The sequence below is a fragment of the Passer domesticus genome, chromosome 3 (genome assembly GCF_036417665.1).
Source record: "Passer domesticus isolate bPasDom1 chromosome 3, bPasDom1.hap1, whole genome shotgun sequence".
Lineage (NCBI taxonomy): Eukaryota > Metazoa > Chordata > Aves > Passeriformes > Passeridae > Passer > Passer domesticus.
The window spans coordinates 39,595,132-39,613,430 of record NC_087476.1 but is presented as its reverse complement, the minus strand read 5'-3'; the positions used below and the strand labels follow the sequence as shown (position 1 = coordinate 39,613,430).

At 39.1% G+C, this 18,299-nt stretch overlaps 1 protein-coding gene across 9 annotated transcripts in view; it reads right to left on the bottom strand.

The window, feature by feature from the left end:
- FUT9 (fucosyltransferase 9) overlaps positions 1-7,830 on the bottom strand; it is a 149,314-nt gene extending 141,484 nt beyond the window's left edge. For 6 of the 9 annotated variants that reach the window (XR_010358481.1, XR_010358479.1, XR_010358480.1 and 3 more), the window contains exon 1: positions 6,428-6,564. Coding sequence is in view for 1 of the 9 variants with exons in the window: in XM_064412707.1 (XP_064268777.1) it covers positions 6,428-6,572 (145 nt within the window). In the remaining 8 variants the exon portion in view is untranslated. Of the gene's footprint in view, positions 1-6,427; positions 6,656-7,652 lie in introns of those variants that run through there. The other 3 variants (XM_064412715.1, XM_064412707.1, XM_064412723.1) reach the window with 3 other exon arrangements.
- Positions 7,831-18,299: the final 10,469 nt, after the last annotated feature.

Sequence of the window (18,299 nt, the reverse complement as noted above, 5' to 3'; positions counted from 1 at the left end):
TAGCATTGGCTGACAAATTTTATTCCAAACATAACGTACAGGCAATAATTTAATTGCTTTAAGTGTTTGGTGTCCTCTTATTCTATTTAAATGCAATACTCAGCAGTAGTGGCTGTAAAGTATTTACCATTTCAAATTCTATATTGCAAAACTTTTTTCTGTTTTTCAAGATAAATTAGTGGTCTTCTATTATTGACACACACTAATGCCAATTCTAATTTCAAAGCATGAACTATTTCCATTGAAAAATAATCTTAATGGAGAATTCCAGATAAATGTCTACCAAGTTCTACCCTCTCCCTCTAAGACAAGATTTTCACTGCTTTGCCAAACAACAACGACTCAATTCTGACTAATCCAAAGTACTTGCCACATGAGTAACTTGATATACACAATCAGTTAATTTATTGGAATATACACTCCCTGTGCTCTGCATCCTCACAAATAATTTTAGGATTGATGCCTTCATTCACCATAACCTTAATTTTAAGGAAGGTGTTTCTTTTCTAGTTTAAACCATGGAAGAAAATTTACTGAAATCCTATCTTGTCAGAATACAAGTCCCACTCATTTTGCTTCCAAAACTGAAGTAACTTTGCTGGGTTTAGTTTGAAAGGAAAAAAGAGAAGATTAAAAAAAATATTTAAATTGTTTCTGATATGCTAGTATGTGTATTACAATACACATACGATACCTTTTATACTATCTAAAACATTTTGGTGAATAAACTGTTTCTTGAGGACTTCTAAATTTGTGCCTTTTATTTGAAAATGAGAGATTTGAAATTTGAAATGTCATGCTGATAAACAGAGAAAACTGGTTTCGTTGCTTTGTGAGCCTGCATCACCCCGTGGTGTCTGGCATGGTCTCCTTGCCACCTGCGTCCATCTGTCCTTGGTTTGTAATCTGCTCTGGGTACTGCTGCTGGTACCTGACTTCACAAGATGTGGTGACTCATTTGAAGAAAGTCTTTGAATATACAGGGAGTTAATGCTGCTCAATTTAAAAATAAAGGCTCTTGACAAACACAAATTGTACCCCACCCCCCACCCCTTATTCCATATTTTGAAAAGCCCATACTCATTGCCTCAAAGAGAAAAATAATTTTGAAGGAAGCATATGTTTTATGTCATTGTGACCTTCAAAGCTTAGACCCTGCCTCTCACCTCTGTTCTAACACTGGAATGGGAAAACAGGCTTTCCTGCAATTTCAGCTCTAACACACTTTCTCAGTTTGAAATTCCTGTAGTAGCTGTCCTGGATAAACTAAGAGGAAGAAGACATCTGTAGAAAAAACAAGATACTTTTGAACAGATGGATCATTAATTAAATATTCATTTTCAGTGTTGGTGGCTTTCCTTAATTCAGTAGTATTATTTACATAGTAGGTTTGGACTGTAGCATAAAATGATTACAATAGTTTTAAGCTGATTTTTTCCCCAAAAGAGTAATAGGCTTAAATTAGACAAAGTAAGTAATTTTACATAAAGATCCATGATAAATAACAGATGTCTATTTACTCTACACTTGTTTTTACATGTAAGTATTTATTTGATCTTTTAGTGGTAGATATGGGGAGAAAAACCCAAACCTCCAAACATTAGTATTAGAATTTTTCAATTTAGCCAGGTATATGGTTAAATCATTTTCTACTGTCAGATCAAAAATGCAGCATTATTTGGTAAAGAAATACAAATCTATGAGGCCGTTTGCTCACAGATTATATATGTATTCCAGAGTCAAATATCTGGCATTTACAGTCTCTCTGCAAAATAAAAAAAAAAACAAACCAAACAAAAAAAAAATCTGTAAAAGCACTTTTTAAAACAAAATAAAAATATTTTAGTGTAGTTCATTCATTTCCCTCTACCCCAGTCTCTGAAATACAAATAAGTATTTCCAGTAAGCTATCCCTGAAGAACTAAATGTCTCAGGGGACTCGTAATCACATTTTTGGAGTCTTTCACCTCTAGTTCACTGATTCAAATACAGCCAACATGCAGTAGTGATGGAAAATCATTGAGATTTGCAAGCTGTTTGTGGCCTCTGTGAAATGAACTGGCATTTCACTCCATTTCTTCGAGGATCCTGAGAGACACTTGACACTTCTGAAAACACTGATGCTGAGCTCCTTGCAGGATCCATTTGGGTCCCCACAGAGTCACAACCAGGGCTGAGGTTATCAACTAGCATCCCATTCCAGACAAATTTCCTCAGTACACTGATCACTTGGAGCAAATTGGTCCTTAGCCACCTGGAAGATCTCAGTGGGCAAATGTTTTCTCCACGTCAGGAAGCTGGTGAAACCAGGCTGAAATGGCAGATCATTCTGGGGTCACCACACTGCACTGATGCTTCCTGTGCCCCACAAAGGCTGGCTGAAAACAGTTTCATTTTCCACTTCTGGTAATCTGGTACTTTGTACTTTCAATTGGCATTAGTTATACTTAATTTAGGGAGAAAAACAGCAGAAAAATGTTTCTTTCTGCAAAAAGAAATTACTATATTTTTTGGAGCAAGGGTGACTTTGTCTCTTTCTTTAGACAGAGGTTCATCCATAGTTAGGAACAGTTAATACAACGTCCTTTATTGAGATTATACGTACCATATTATAGAAAATTTGTCTGACAATATTTTGTTTTCTCATCATCCACAAATTATCTCACATCTGTTTCCCAGTGAAGCTTTACATTATCACTTAAATGATTGCATGTCCTTTATGCTCAGGACTAATCTTCACAAAAATTGCATATGTTTTTATGAAAATAAAGTAGTTTTTTAATGAACATTTAATATCTTGTATTAGAAGTTTCCTCAGAGGGAAGAAAGTAAAGTCTATTTTCATTAATCACTAAATATAACGTGGGGAAATTAAAACATTTGGATGTCATGTCAGCTATATATGTTGTCTTCTATGATGTCACATTTGATTTTCTTTTTTTATGACTTTGACAGCATCATATTAAAAATTTGATTGCACTATGACAGTACAGGCTTTGAATTATTCAGCTTATAAGTGCAGTCTTGCAGGAAGACTGTTTTGTATTTCTTGCCATTTCTGAAAAACTGGCATTTAAAAAAATGTAAAAAGAAAGGGAAAATGGTTACCATTAACTAATTAATAACTTGAGCTTGGCAAAGATAACATCATTTTAATAGAATATCACACAAATTAAAACCAGATTAACTCTAACATGCCACGTTTTTTGAAAGTCACTTGAAACATTATTCTCAGGTTGACATTTTGGCCCTGAGAAAGAGAAAGCAATCCTCCAATTCATTTTCAGTGAAGTCAGGACTTCCTTCTAATTGAGGAAAGCCCATACATTTCTAATCTGATTTCAGTATCTATCACTCTGAATTCTTGTGGTACTTAGTTGAATTACCCATCTCTTCTCTTAGCATACACCCATGCTATTAATGTTTACTAAGTCAATGGGGCTTTTTCCATTTGACTCCCAAAACGGAGCCAAATATTTAACATTGGAGTCTCGGGCAATTTTTGCAACTCTTTCAGTATTTATACTGTGCTTTTCCCATGATGTCTTGTTTTTGCCAGCTTTCTTTTTTCTTCCATTTTACTACTCTCTAGTGTTAAATAAGTGCAATCTGTTGGTTCATTTGCATCAAACAACTTTATTTGTAACCCTTTTCAGAGTGCCCAAATTTGTCTTTTCTTCATTACGACTTAAGGTTATTTTTAAATCTCTAAGGATATTTTTAATCACTAAAGATAGAAACATCTACCCTCCATCTTGATTAAATTAATCTAGTCCTTTCGTGTCAGAGCCTTAAAGCAAATAATGCCATTTTAAGAAATATGCTATTCCCACTCCCTAATATGAAATTTTAGTGGTATCAGATATGAAAATATAATTCAAAGTCAAACCTTTTTCCAGTAAACATGACTATAATTTGGTGACAACAAAGCTGCCCCTAGCAAATAAAAAAAAAAAGTTTTATTCCTTCTCACAAAATTATCTCATCTGAGATGTCTGGGCAGGTAAGAACTGTAGGCCTGGCTACTGCTTAGGAGGGTAAAGTGTGGAATATTCCATACAAGATACAAAATAAACCCTTCCAGCTATGATAATGGGGAAAAATACAAATTATCTTTTTATGTCCCCATTCCTCAAAAATAGATAGCAGAGTTGTCTTTGATTCTGCTCACAGCAGTGTCTGGGGAGAATCTCATACTGAAATCAGTATGAGTGATTTAGCTGGGATCAGAATCATGACGAAAGTTATACTACAAAATAGGCTTGCATTCCCTCAGAAATATTGATGCTTATTCAAGAGTTCAGTCTGTCATTAAATATATGTATTTTGCTGTTCTTCATCTCTTTTCCAGCATCTCTAAATTCCAACTTGAAGATAAGAGTGCCTGTTTTCATTATAAGCAGTGAAAATTAGTTATGGATCACTTACACTACGTTATTTTAGTTCACTTATTTAACCTGAATCTAGACTGTTTCTACACATGAATCACCCTGGGACAGCATTTTTTCATCCTTAAATAAACATTTACACATTTGTGTTGCTTTCCTACTGATAAGCCAAACATTTCAAAATGTACAATTGGAAACAAGATATCACAATTCAATAACATTTCATTCATATCAATATCACTCTTCAAATATTATGTCCAGGAGCTACCAGGACAAAAATCCTCTGTCCTTATCATTTACTGCTCAATCTCTACCCAAGCAAACTCTGGTCGAAGACAACAAATGGTGTCTACAAACGTGTAGAGTAAAAATGTCAAAGTAGTACAGCCCACTACCAATTTTATGAGTTTTAACATCCATCCTCCTCATTGGTTTCAGGGTTTAAACAGTGTCCAAAAAACTGACTAAAATGAAATCAGAATCAGATTTAAGTTTCCCTTAAAACTATATGCGTTTTGACTGAGAATAGGCTGACCATTAAAAGTAATAAACTTACTTCCATAATAACCTTTAAATCTTTTTGTTTCAGACTGCCACCAGCTGTGGCAGGTAAGATGTGCTGAAACCATTCAGATGAGTCTCATAGAGACTCCTCTCTTCACTACAAGGAGAAAACTATCATCCTGTGACTTGTACAGAAAAGCAAAATCTACAGAATCAGGGTTTTACAAACGACATGCTTTACTTGTATGTAAGAACACTTGAATCCCTTTACCCAGTGTAACGCAAGACTAAAGAAATTCTCTGCAAGTTAGAAAAAACACTGCGAAACAGTATCAGTGAAACACATGAAAAAGCACAAGCCACAATCAAGCTAAAATTCTAACAAAATTTAGCAAAAAGCAGGAATTAGGCGTGGGGGGTAAAGACATTTTTGCCCAGCCTCCTCCAGTCATTAGTGTTATCACAGCACCAGCTTCTGGAGAAGGAAGTGAAGATTGAGTGTGAATCTTATATTTGTGCTTGTTGTCAATTTGGCAAAGAGACACGAGACTGCTTTATTTCTCTTTATTGTCCTCTCTTTCTTTTTTCTTTTTCTTTTTAGTTAAGGGAGTCCCCAGGTCTTTAACATTACTCTGTGCCAGAGACAAAAAAAAAAAAAAGAATCGGGGACCGCTGCTGCCATAACAACCCTTCTACAGGGAACTATTGGGATACAGATAGCTACTATACTAGCTACCACCAGCCGTGTGCATCATGACACATAAAAACCAGAAAACCCTTTTCAGAGACAGCATCCCGTCGTTTGCACTTCGTGGTTCTGGGCAGCGAAAGAAGAGCAAGCAGACACTTCTAGCCCTCCCCCCCCGCCCCCCCCCCCCCCACCGCCACCCCCCTCCCCGCTCACTTTATTTATTTAATTATGCAGGTGGAGGGAGTGTCAGAAAAGTCCATTTGAGCGCTGAGCCTGCCCGAAGCCGCCCCCCCAGCCCCGAGGGAAGGGGCCGCACTCCGGGAGGGGGACCGGGACCCTCCGCCACCTCCCTCCGGGGCCACCCCGGGGAAGTCGCCAATGCTGCTGAGCTGGGTCCTCCCTCCCCACCTACAAATGGTCCCTTGCAAAAGTTAAGGCGCTGCCCCCTCTCCGAGCAGCCCCGGGGGTGCGGGTCGGGGGGCTCGGGGGTCTCCTGGCCCCGGCTGGGGAGCGGCGCTGCCGGGATGTCCATGGGAGATCCCCGTGGGAACGGGCAGCGGTGCCCGGGAGGGGCAGCAGGGCGGGAGCCCCGTTGCTCACATCCCGGCGGAGCGGCGGGGACACCCCCGCTGCCCCGCGGACCTTCCGCTCGGGCGGAGCGCGGGCCGGGACCCTCCGTTCCCCGGGGCGGGGGCAGGGGGGAGCGCGGAGCCTCCCCCGCCGCCCCCCGCTCCCCCTGCGCTCACCGCCGGGGCCACTCCGGGCTGGGAGGCGCGGGAGCGGGCATGGGGGGGAAGCAGGGCAGGTGCTTTTGGGGGCCAGGGCGCAGGGCCCGCTCACTCACCCGTCCGGGGCGGGGGCTGCGGATGGCGCGGCGGCGGCGCTGCCCCCGGGGCGCGGGGGGCTGCGGGGCAGGAGCAGCAGCGGGCGCGGGAGCAGGGGCGAGCGGCGGGGCCCGGGCTGCTCCTGGGCGCGCTCTCGCTGCCCATCCCCGGCGCTGCCGCCGTCGCCGCCGCCGGAGGAGGATGCGAGGGAGAGTCAGCCCCGGGCGCGGGCACGCGCAGCGGCGGAGCGGGGAAGGGGGGGACCGGGAGCGGCGCGGGGGCGCGCAGCGCAGTGGGAGAAGAAGCTGGGAAGCTCGGGCTCTCCCTCTGTCCTTCGGCGCTTCCATCCCTTGGTCCCCCAGCCTTTATTTTCTCATTTTTCTACCCCTTCTTTCTCCATCCCTCATCCCTGCATCCCTTATCCTCCCATCCATCCGTCCCTTACCCCCCATCCCTCCAACCGTTATCCCTCATCCATCCGTCCATCCCGCCATTCCTCAGCCCCTCCGCTCCCCCGGCCGCGGAGCCGCCGTCCCCCCGCGGTCCCCTGCCCGCGCTCCCCGCCGCAGGGTGTCCCCGGAGCTCCCCGGGGCCACGGCAGGCGTGATGCTGTCCCCGCGGGGCATTCACACGACTCCCCCTTCCCTCTTCCTGCCCCCGGGAAGGGCGACCTGCTCCTCTGAAGGACAGGAGTTCCCCCAGCCTCGCTCCCTCACTCCCGCCACAATCCCTAAAGCACTGCTACAGCTTTCCTCTCCTGCTCTCCTGCTCTTCCTTTCTTCTGCGCCCTGTTTCTTTTTCTTTTTTTTTTTTTTTTCCCCTACACGGCAGGAGGAAAAAAACCCGGTTCTGTGGTAGGGAAAAGGGGGTAAACAAGAGGGAAGCATAAAATACAGTAATCACTGACTGTATGAGAAACCAACCATACACTGGGTTAGTTCTTAAAAGCAGTCTTTCAAGAAACCCAAAGGATTTACTGGATGCTTTTTTAGGATCAAGAATAATACTGATCATTAAAAATAAAAGAAAAAACAGCTCAAAGTACATTGTGTAAATATGAGACCTACGAATCAAGTGAGTCAGAAAAAACAAGCACACCAAAAGCTGGCTATCAACTCTTTATCCTTGTCCTGAACTCTCCCTGCATTATATAATGTTGATAAACTGCTGCAAGTACGTTTGGGGAAAAGATACTGCAATGATGAGAGCACACTGCTTTTTATTAGAGCACATTAGTATCCTTACCTGACAAGTAGTTTCTTCAGAGGTTCATTTGCACGTTTCTCATCAACCCTCCAAGTAAACAATTTACTCGATTTTCAGTGCAGACATATGATTCCCTGGTGTCACTGTCTCTGTCCTAGACGTTTCTGAATGGCTTGTGGATTAACTTACTGTGCTCTTCTGCTCTGCCTTGTACCAGGAGCTGTGCAGGTATCAACAGCTCCCACTTGTGAAGCCAGGAAAGAGAGAGATTGGGTGGATTTCCACGTAGCTCCACAAACTGCTGATTTGCTGTAAGGGCTAGAGTCACTTAGAGACTAGGTCTGGTCTTCTAGCAGGTTTATTCAGAAAGAGAGGCCTGACCCAAAATTCACTGTAGACAATACAAATATTTCTATAACCATGGTGGGAATTGGTTTAAGCCCCCGTGAGCTTGCTGTTGGCGTGAAGGTATTTCTGAGTGCAGCTATTCTAGAGAGAAATCCCTGGGAACAAGAAAAATTACTCCCAGGGAACAGGAAAAGGTACTAAAATATGCATCTTTTTCATAAGATTATGGAGAGAAGGTCAGGGACCTGTCTCTGTTTCCCTGCAGCTGTTGGCAAAAAATATGCACTAGAAGGCAGGATACAGCCCCTGGCTAGAGGATGTCTTGTGTCACTGTAGGCTCAACCAAGCTACCAAATACAAAAATGAAAGGGAAGGGAAATTACAGGTCCAGCTCTGGGCATCACCGAAGTCACTAGGAAAAGAACTTAATGTTTCATTTTGAACCACTGCAGCCGGCAAAGAAATTCAACAAATTAATCTTTCAGTGTGTTTTTCTTCTCTGGTCTCAGTCCTGGGATTAGATCTAAGCACCATTCTAACTTGCAGATTTTTACTATTTTGCCTGTGTTTGTCTTCCCCACCTCCTCTTTGCCTTCTCCAGCACAGGATCTAGGTTGTTAAGAGAAACAGAGATAGTCAGAGAAGGGAAATGGGGCAGTGGGAAAGATTTGGGCTCTGTATAGATAATGACATCATTTTATCTAGCACGAGAGGCAAAGAAATTGGCTTATATTTTTTAACATAGTTAAGATAGGCATTTAAAATATTTCATGTAGTTTTTAATATAGTAATTTTTTTGTTGTTGTTTCTCACTTGTTCACTAGTTGCTGATGAATGACTTCAGTAGGGACAATACAATAGTAGTCGGGTAGTTAAGAGTCATTCCTGAGAAATGAGAGACTGAGTGTAAACATTTTTTTTCACTGAGATTCAGAATAGGAAATGAACCGTTGAGGTCTTGCCTTTCCTCAGATGAATGGCTTTAGCTCTCCTACCTTTGACTACAAATTTAGCTTGCATTAAAGGAAGCTTGCATATGTCCACGGAATAGTTTTCTTCACCAAAATTATTTTGTTGACAATTGGTCAGTTTTTCAGGAAATTACAGGGCTTAATTCAGATTCTTGCATGCTTTTATATATTTGTGCAAGGATTTATGTTTATGTACAACAATCTAGCTGTTTTTAAATTATAGCAGAATTTTGCTTATAAAGAATACAAATATTAACCTTTACATTTCAAAGTCATTGTAGTGAACTGGTTTATTCTTTGATACTAGGTTTCATTTCTTCTATAAAACCTTTGTAATTGCAGTAAATATTTTTTTTCTCATTGAAGAAAAAAATGTAAGCCCTTTGTGATTATAGTGTTGTTATATAAATTGCCTTTGGAAACGCTGCTGAGCTTGCCACCTTAGACTGGAAACACGCTTATGCTGTCTACTGTCTGAAGGTTCTAAAATATTTTCTGAGAGCACAGTAATAGGTTTTACCAACATAATGGAAAATGTGGGTATTAATAGATATTCTTAAAGTAAAAAAGTACAATACTGTCAGGGTCAAAAGAAACAGACAATATAACAAAAATAAAACAAAAGAAACAATTCCATTCTCAATCAGTTCCTCAACTGCAAAAGTAGATATTTATCAAAATCATGGGAATTTTTTTTTAAATCTAACATGATCTGAATATTTACATGAGACATTTTTAAAGGAAGAATATTTAAGAGCTTAATGAAATTCTTTCATGCTCTACCTAAACGTGTGCTCTACCACTAGGGCTGTTTCCATAAAGTTAATCCCATCAGTGTTTGCAAGGATAGGACTCCTCTTTTTGTCCACATTCATTTTAAAGGACCCAGAACCCATGTTTGTGAGAGTCCTGTGTGCATTTAACCATTTGTAATTGATTGAGGGTTAAGTGCATCATTTAAAATCTATCACCCTTTGGCTTGCTGCTCTTGGCATTCATTAGTTATGGCTTGCCTTAGGCTTGGCCTTGTTTCTGTAGCTGGATTGCCTAATGCCAGTACCTGGAGCAATGCAATCAGCCTTAATGACCTTGATGTGCACAGGGACTTGATGCAGTTTGCAAAGTGGTGGACAAGGAGTAGGATCCTAGACTGGGACCAGAATTGTATTGTACAGTGAGAACTGAACCCAGGGTGAAGCTTTGGCTTTGATTAAGTTTAACAAATAACACAAAATATTGTTAATATTTGAATCTGAGAAAGAACTGTGTGCTTTCAGATCACACTCTGATATCTGCGTGGTTTATGTCTCTCTTTTGAGGCACATTTATACTGTCTGTTAATATCTTTATTCCAGAGAAAATAAATCACTTCTTAAAATATTTTCTATAGGGAAAGGTAGATAATAGGTTGTATTACAGCTTTCTTTTATTCACAGAAAATTTTGTTTGCCCTATACGTTTTTTCAAGGAAAAACAAAGATTAAGAATAAGTAATCTGTTGTGAAGTAGGGTGCTTTGGGGTTTGGGTTTGGGGTTTTTTTTTTGGTACATGCATAGTACCATTTTTGTTAAGTCAAGCTGTTTGCTAAGCAGCAGTTCCACATTATACAGGATAATCAGATTTAAAATTTAAAATTAAATGCCTCTGCACTATGACTCATAGGATTGATCCTGAAAAAGTGTTTTGCTCTAATAGGCCAAGACAAAGCAAGGACTTAATTCTTGAATTCAGAATGGTTGGGGGTACCACTGCTCTAAAGGGACCATGCTGCATCTAAGCTTCAAATTCCACTGAGCTCAAAGGATGGCTGTGAAAACTACAACTATTCTAGTTAAGGCTTTCTGTCACAAATTTCTTAACAAATTTGGTCATCTTCTCTTACCAAACACAAAGAACTTTACAGGCAAGCTTATGTCAGCTGGTGAAAAGTGTGAGAGAAGAATTGAAGTACAGTTACCCCTTTTCTATTACAGGAACAACTTAGGCGAGGGAAGATAGAATCAGAAACCAAACATATAGTATACAACTGGTATAACTTTCTCCCCATTTTAATCAAGTGTAAAAGAGACAAATAATTGAACTAAGGAACTTCAATATACTTACAGATTCTCATAATATGCAGTAAATCTTTACAGTTCTACTCTCCAAGGAGATTCTTGAGTAAATAATAATGACTTTGGCCTCTTGGATAAATGAAGATGGATGCACTGAGAAAAAATCTAATTATAGATTTCTCCTGCCTCTTTCTTGCCTCGACTCTTATCTTGTGCAATAGTATTATATTGTTGATACTTCATATATATATATTTCAGTAGTGGTACACTCAATGGAAGCTTAATAGAGGAAAAAGGGAGCACAAAACCTTCAACTGATTTTTTTTCTGTATTAGTTCAGTGTTAAATCTGGTGGTTTTGGAAACAAAGAATCTACTAATTTCTTTGAAAATTACCGAGTGCTACCAAGTCAATACACCTATGTTGCAAACTCTGTCTGTTCTGTGTATCACCAACAGAATTGTTCATTAAGGGCCACACCTTCACTAGGAATGACTTAAAGTTATTCCTACAGTAGTGTGTCGTAGTAGTAACTCTTTCTAAATAAGGATGTGGCTTCTTTTGTAAAAGTTATGTATTGCATACTTTATTTGATCACCTCTGAATTAAACAAGCTGAGCAGCTGAACAAATTTAACAGCTGAAAGCTCTGGTTTTTTGTGGGTTGTTTTGTTTAGCTTTTCTTTTTTAAATGCAACTATGCTTATAACAGGAGCTTCTGCAAGACATTTCCATATCAGTGGATCACAGGGCTATGCCCACAAAAGTCTGCAATGTAGGCATAGCTGAATTTCAAATTGCAATTGGCAGCAGAATATAGTAACTGTTATTGAGTGCATTACTGGAAGAAAATAGGGACCCAGCTGGTCTGATCATTTTTACTTCTAACACTGAGGGGAATAGAAATACAGCCTTTTCACGTGAGAGCCCAGTCTGGTTGGGCAGAGCCTACAGTTAGAAAAATGGACATGTTTCCTACTTGAAACATAAAGTCAATTATAGAATGGTTTGGGCTGGGAGGGACTTCACAGATCTGTTGCAACCCCCCCTGTGCTGGGCAGGGACACTTTCCACTAGAACAGGCTGATCTGTATGCATGTGACCAAACTAATGGAGAGAAGTACAAACATTTAACTCCACAGTAACGCAATTTACAGTGTCCTTGAAGGGACACATTAAACATTAAAAGTCTTCTTGCCCATGTGAGAGTTAATCCTCTGTTCTCTCAGTGTTTTTCTTCAGTATCAGTTGCAACTGTTAAAAATTAATTATAGACCTGACTCTTTCTTTTGCACTGTTCTCTTAGATTCCTGTCTTCTCTCATTTGTCTGGAAGGACTACAAGGTGCTTGGAATCACAAACCATCATTTGTTCTCACTTTTTACAGTATGTAGGACAATAGAATTATGGTACACTGTACGGTTCCAGCTAGTAGCTAGTAATAACAACAATGCATCAGCTCCAAATCACATGGGCTAGACATCTGGGACATATGGAAAGCCTCAGATTCCTTTGATATTGGCAAAATATGCAATGGAATGGGAAGCAGAGGTGAAAAGTTTGTGTATGTAGACAAGCCACAGTTAGTAACCCACACAGGGATTTGAAAAGCTGCCTTTGTGCTGACCACTGGAGATGCAGGAGATATGGTGAAAAAGAACTTGGAGCTCAGGAAACCTCTGCTTCCAGTATATGTAATGTCAAGGGTTTTCATGACAGGTAATGGTAAATTATTGTTTAAATATTGTTTGCAAATTTGCAGAGAAAGTAAGATAATATTTTGAATTATGTTGTTTGAAGTTAAGTACATAATATCACTTGTATACTTTATGAATCATTAGAGAAACAATAGGGACAAAATCTGCTGACATATAACAGATTGAAACTTTTAAGAAAGTACATTTGGAAAATTTTCCATTTTTTTGAGTGTGTAAGATTGAAGAACAAGTTGGACACTGATTAATTTTTTTTTCCACCAAGACCACTTCAATAAAATCCATACAGTAATTAATGTATTTTGAGCATTGACAAACTCCAGAACTTCATTTGTGCATTCAAAACGTTATCAGTCACACTGGATGTCAATATTCCAGCTTAACTCACTCTCCTGAGAAAACATGTTCCAAAAACTGAGGAGGTACTACTAAACCTCAAACCACAACATGAGTCAGAATATTAAAAAAAAAGAAGCAAGCATTAATTCACAGAATTACTGTTGTGATCATCTAGGGATGTAAGAGAGGCATGGTCTGGGGAGAAAGGAAATCCTCTTGCAAAACTAACTGATAGATTTGGAAGAGAAGTGGTACTCCTATATCACCTTCTCTTCCCCTTTCTTTGGTTGCTACCATCTCAATTATGATCACTCTTAATTGATTAAAATACCCCTGAGGGAGTGTCCAATATAGAGTGACTTGTTCTCTGCCAAGGTTTCCTAGCTATCTTTTAAGCTTCACTGAATTTTAGGAATATACAATTCAGATGTAAATTTAAGGTGATACAAAATAATACAAACTTTTCAAAACTAGTGGCTCATATTCTTTTACTTCTACATGTGCATATATATATATATATATATATTTATGTTTAATTCTGAGGAAGAAAAGTCCATTATAAAATCTATTCTTATTATTTATATTACCCCTGATAAGGAATATAGTCTCCAGAACACCTAAAACATTCATATATTTGGACATAAAGACAGTGAAAGCAAATACAAACAAATGTCAGCAGAAGCAAAAAACAGGACTGTTATTGTATATTCTTGAATGTAAACAATTTTCACACTACACAGAGTTTTTCTTAATCTTTGATTAGTTTTTTTATTCAATTCATGATAGAACAGAAGTCTAGGACCGTGTTTGAGTTTATAGACATTAAGAAACTGTGCAGATATACAATGTTAAAAAAAGCTTCATAATAATTACCTGTAATAAATTTTGGGGAAAAAATCCAACAAAACAAAACAAAACCACCAAAAAAAAAAAAAAAAACAAAACCAAAAAAAGCCAAAACAAAACAAAAAAAACCCCAAAACACCAAAACAAAAACACAAAGGCACACTGCAAGGCCAAAAGATAAGTACTCCATGCTGATTTCAGTGAATGCATGCTGTACATCCTGTGGTATGTGTCCATCTCTTATTCATTATCAAAGACAGCCTGGGGTGCCATGGACTTAGCCTGGATGTGTGCATATCACAGGACAGAAAATATTCTCCCTCAGGAAGTTTTTTTTCCTTTCTGCTATCTAGCACCAAAATGTATTGTTTGCCTCCCATCCTTTGGAAAATCATTCAATCTTGAATTAAAGACTCAGTTATGATAAATTTGCTTTAATTTGCTAAAATTGCACTTACCTTGGCAAGCTGCAACAATTATTAATTACTGCTCTTCCTAAAATCTTTCTCCTCTCTAATTTTCTATTTTTGAATTTACCCAGAACCTGAGTCTTTTTATGGTGTTGTCTCTCAGATTAAAGTGTCTCAAATATCTGAAGTATTTTCCTCTGGGTTCTTATGAACTGTGATCAAGTTGTCTTTTAAACTCCTGTTTGACACACCTAAGTAGCTTGTGAATCAGGATAGAAAACCTGACAAGAAGTCTCTCAGGGTGTTGAAGTCACTCTGGCTGAGAAAATTGTGTGATATTTGGGAGAATTTCTTAAGCATATCATACACTTGTTCATAATTTTTTTAGTTCTACTTACAGGTTCTTAAGAAAATAGAAGAAAAACACGTATCCTTTCCCTCAAAATTCTCTTCAGGCTTGATTTTCCTGACTAGCTATAGCTTGAGCTGTGTTTTTTCTGCATTATGCGTTCTACTGTAGGGTAGGTCTGCCCATGATCTGGTGCTAAGATGTTTTGATATCTTTCCCACTCTTTTTCTGAATATTTCAAAGCCTTTAGTTTGATGTTTCTTCCTGACAGCCCTGTCAAAAATATAAATTCAAGCTCCTAACTTTCACATACATGGAGACATTTTTTTTTTTAATTTTAAAAGTGTAGGTAAACAAATTAGTTTGCAGATGTCATTACCTTAAGGATATGTTAACCCTGACTCATGGGTATTAGGGATTTAATTTCTCATGTCTTCTGAGAAAATCTCTATAGGCATAATTTTTGGTGCCTGAACATATTTTAAAATGTTGCCATTGTAGCGTTAGTGTCACAATACTTAGGTTTGTTGGAGAATTTTGTGTATATACAACATTGGTCAAGTATATTTTGCTTTTAGATGTGAACACTCAGCACTGTTATAAATTAGTCTCCATATGTCTTGGGTTGAATACTTACAAATAATCGTTCTTTTAAGTTATCTTTTACTCATTAACTCTTCCCCACCCAGACACTGTATGCCATTGCTTTTCCTCTTTATTTCGATAGTCATATTACTTGAACACTCAGCATCTCAAGTCTTTTCCATGACAAGAGGGATGTTGGCAGTTTCTTCCTTCTCAACAAATTTGGGCCTACTGTGGCTTTCCAAGAAATCCTACACTTAGGTCTTTCTTCTTTAGTTTGCAATTTCAAATTACTCCGAAATTCAATTCTATATGGTGTATATTGTATGTGCCAGACACTACTTGTGCTCTTGGTGACTCCTGAAACCAGTTTTGTTGAGCTCCAGGAGCGCTGTTGCTTTAGTGGAGCTCAGCAGTGGATAACAGGCAAGCCATGCAGAGCCCTGAAGCTTCTGTGCTTCAGCCATGTTTCTGTGGCCACTCCTGCACTTGTATTGCCCTACACCACTATTTCTGGAATCATAGGTGCTTTATTCTACTCAGGCTGACTACCAGAATAGCTACCTCTAACCAATATCTATTATTACAGGACATATATCACCATTATAACAGTAATAAGTGCTGTAGCATGAAATTATGAAAAACTAAGAAAGGCTAAAATAAATTAGTTGATGTCTACCTGGTCATTAGGCAATTTCAATTTCAACTGTGTAAACTGGAATAAACCTTTTTCACTGGCAAAGGCAAGAGCAGACAGGAAGAGTCACAAACACCCCATCCTGAGCCCTTGCAGGTACTAAAAGCCTGTAACCTGTCACTAGCCATGGGGATACTGCATTTGCTTGACAACTGTTTATCTTATTTGAGAATCTAAAATTAGATTAGGTGAATCTAGCCTTTGGAGACCAGGCTACAAGTAGTCTAGGATTAGGCTACTACCAATGGTGAGGAGCAAAATGAGTGTTCCTGAGCCTCACATACTAATCATGGTAAAGATACAGTTTCAGAGCTCTTTGGGTTATACCAATCATGATAACAAATATAGCTGGTAATCTTAGAAGTATAATGAGCTCTCCAACATTTTAATTTCTAGTGTTGAATAATTTCCTATGAATTTCCAAGAATGAAACTCCTACTGCAGTAGTAACAAGGTGGAATTTACATCTCACCAACTAGATTGGCTTTTTACTTTCCTTTTTTTTTGCCTAAATTCATGACTCTAAGGAATGATTCAGTTAATTGGATAATGTTGGCCCAAGCTTTGTTATAAATTATTAGATAAATGCAGGTTGGACCATGAGGCCAAGAGAAGGAGGATCTCTGCTGGGCCACTTGCAGGAAGAAGGGTAAGCCATGCTGGTACATCTGTGTGGTTTCCTGCTTGTCAGTGTATGGGCATCTCTGCCTCCACCTTTTCATGTCAAACACAGTGTTTAAGAGTTAATAGTGACTTCCACCAGCGCTACAACATTTTAGAAGGGGAAAACTGAGCAATATGTGCATTGTTCTGGTGTGTTACCCCTGCAAAGCCTTTGATTTGGAGCAGCAGCAATCTTCCTACTTGCAGCCTTCTCCAGGCTGCATGGAGCATAGTAGTTTTCTTTATTGAGGGCAAACTTCCAGTATGCTGAGGGTATTCCAGTATGTGAAAACCTCTGCATTTGGGGGATAAGGCCATGAGTATGCTCATATTGAGTTTGGATAAAGTACTTTTGCTGGAGCCATAAACAGACACCTGAAAACATGATCTAGGTCCTTAGACTAGCAGTGAAACCACTAAGCAGTAGAATAAAACCAAACCACATAGAATTACATCCTAGGTTCAGATAGTACCTCTTTGTAAAGCCACTGGCAGTTGCTCATTCATATCCAGAGGGAGAAAGTGGTCTTTAACAGTAATTAAATGACTCTTGTTTACTGTCATCTGTTGATTTGTGTAGTGAATTGATGCAACCTGCAGAAAACCACTCAGCAGGCGCCACAAAGCACTGTGTAAAATGTCTCTGTATTTCAAATGTGGTGAGCCTGTAAAATCCCTGAGGATCTCACAATTCCTAGCAAACCTTTGAGCAGGAATCAAACACTTTCCAGCTGATGGCAGTGACTGTACACTATCTCATATTGTAACAATATACAACATATGCAACATGTCCTGCTCTTGTGTAACAAATGGGTATTGCAGAAGGCATACAGGGACATTAAGAAGTACATTTTATACATTTCACATGAACAGCAGAAGGATATCTTCTGTAAATTAGACTTTTGGTAAGCAATAGTATAAAACATGATTTAAAGGAGGCTGTGATTATTGAGAAATAAACGTATTGTAAATCCTTATGAAGAGGTTGTCAATCTAAGTAGAGACTTGGAAGTCTGAGGACAACTATTTAGCTATTCAGTCATCTCTTAAATCTGTTCACAGAAGGGACTGGAGGCATAGCTTTGCAATTTCTTGGAGGTTTTTGGGGATTGAAAATAACACTTACTTCTCTTCATTTAACATATTTTAACAAAAAACATCCATATCACAAATGAAGCCTTAATGAAAATAGCTTAGGTTCCTGGCTGCCGATAGTTGAAGAATGCTTTCTGGCACATTTCGGAAATGCAAACTGGTGTTTTGGTCAAAGAAAGAAGGCTGTTATCCACATTCATTGAACATTGTCTGTTCTTTGGGAGCTTTCCTCTGAATCTTCTCCTCATTTTACTGTTTTTTGTTACCAATCAAATCCCTTTACTTGACAGAAGATCATCATTTTACCACAGAACAATGATGCACTAAATGAAGGTTCACCTTACAACTGCATTACTTCACACTGAAAAAATTAAGCTCTGCTTTACTCTGCTTGAGAGAAAAATCAGGAGGCATTTTTATATAAAAATATAATCAGGTTTAAATTTCTTCAAGCTTGTATGAAGTTTGACATTCCTTCCTTTGCATGATCTACTAGCACTGGATTGCTAGTAGATTGGATATTGGATCTACTCAGGATACAGCCATAGAAAGGACTATTTGCTTGGTTTGAAATTACCAGGAATATACTCAATGACAGCTTTTGAGCCACCATT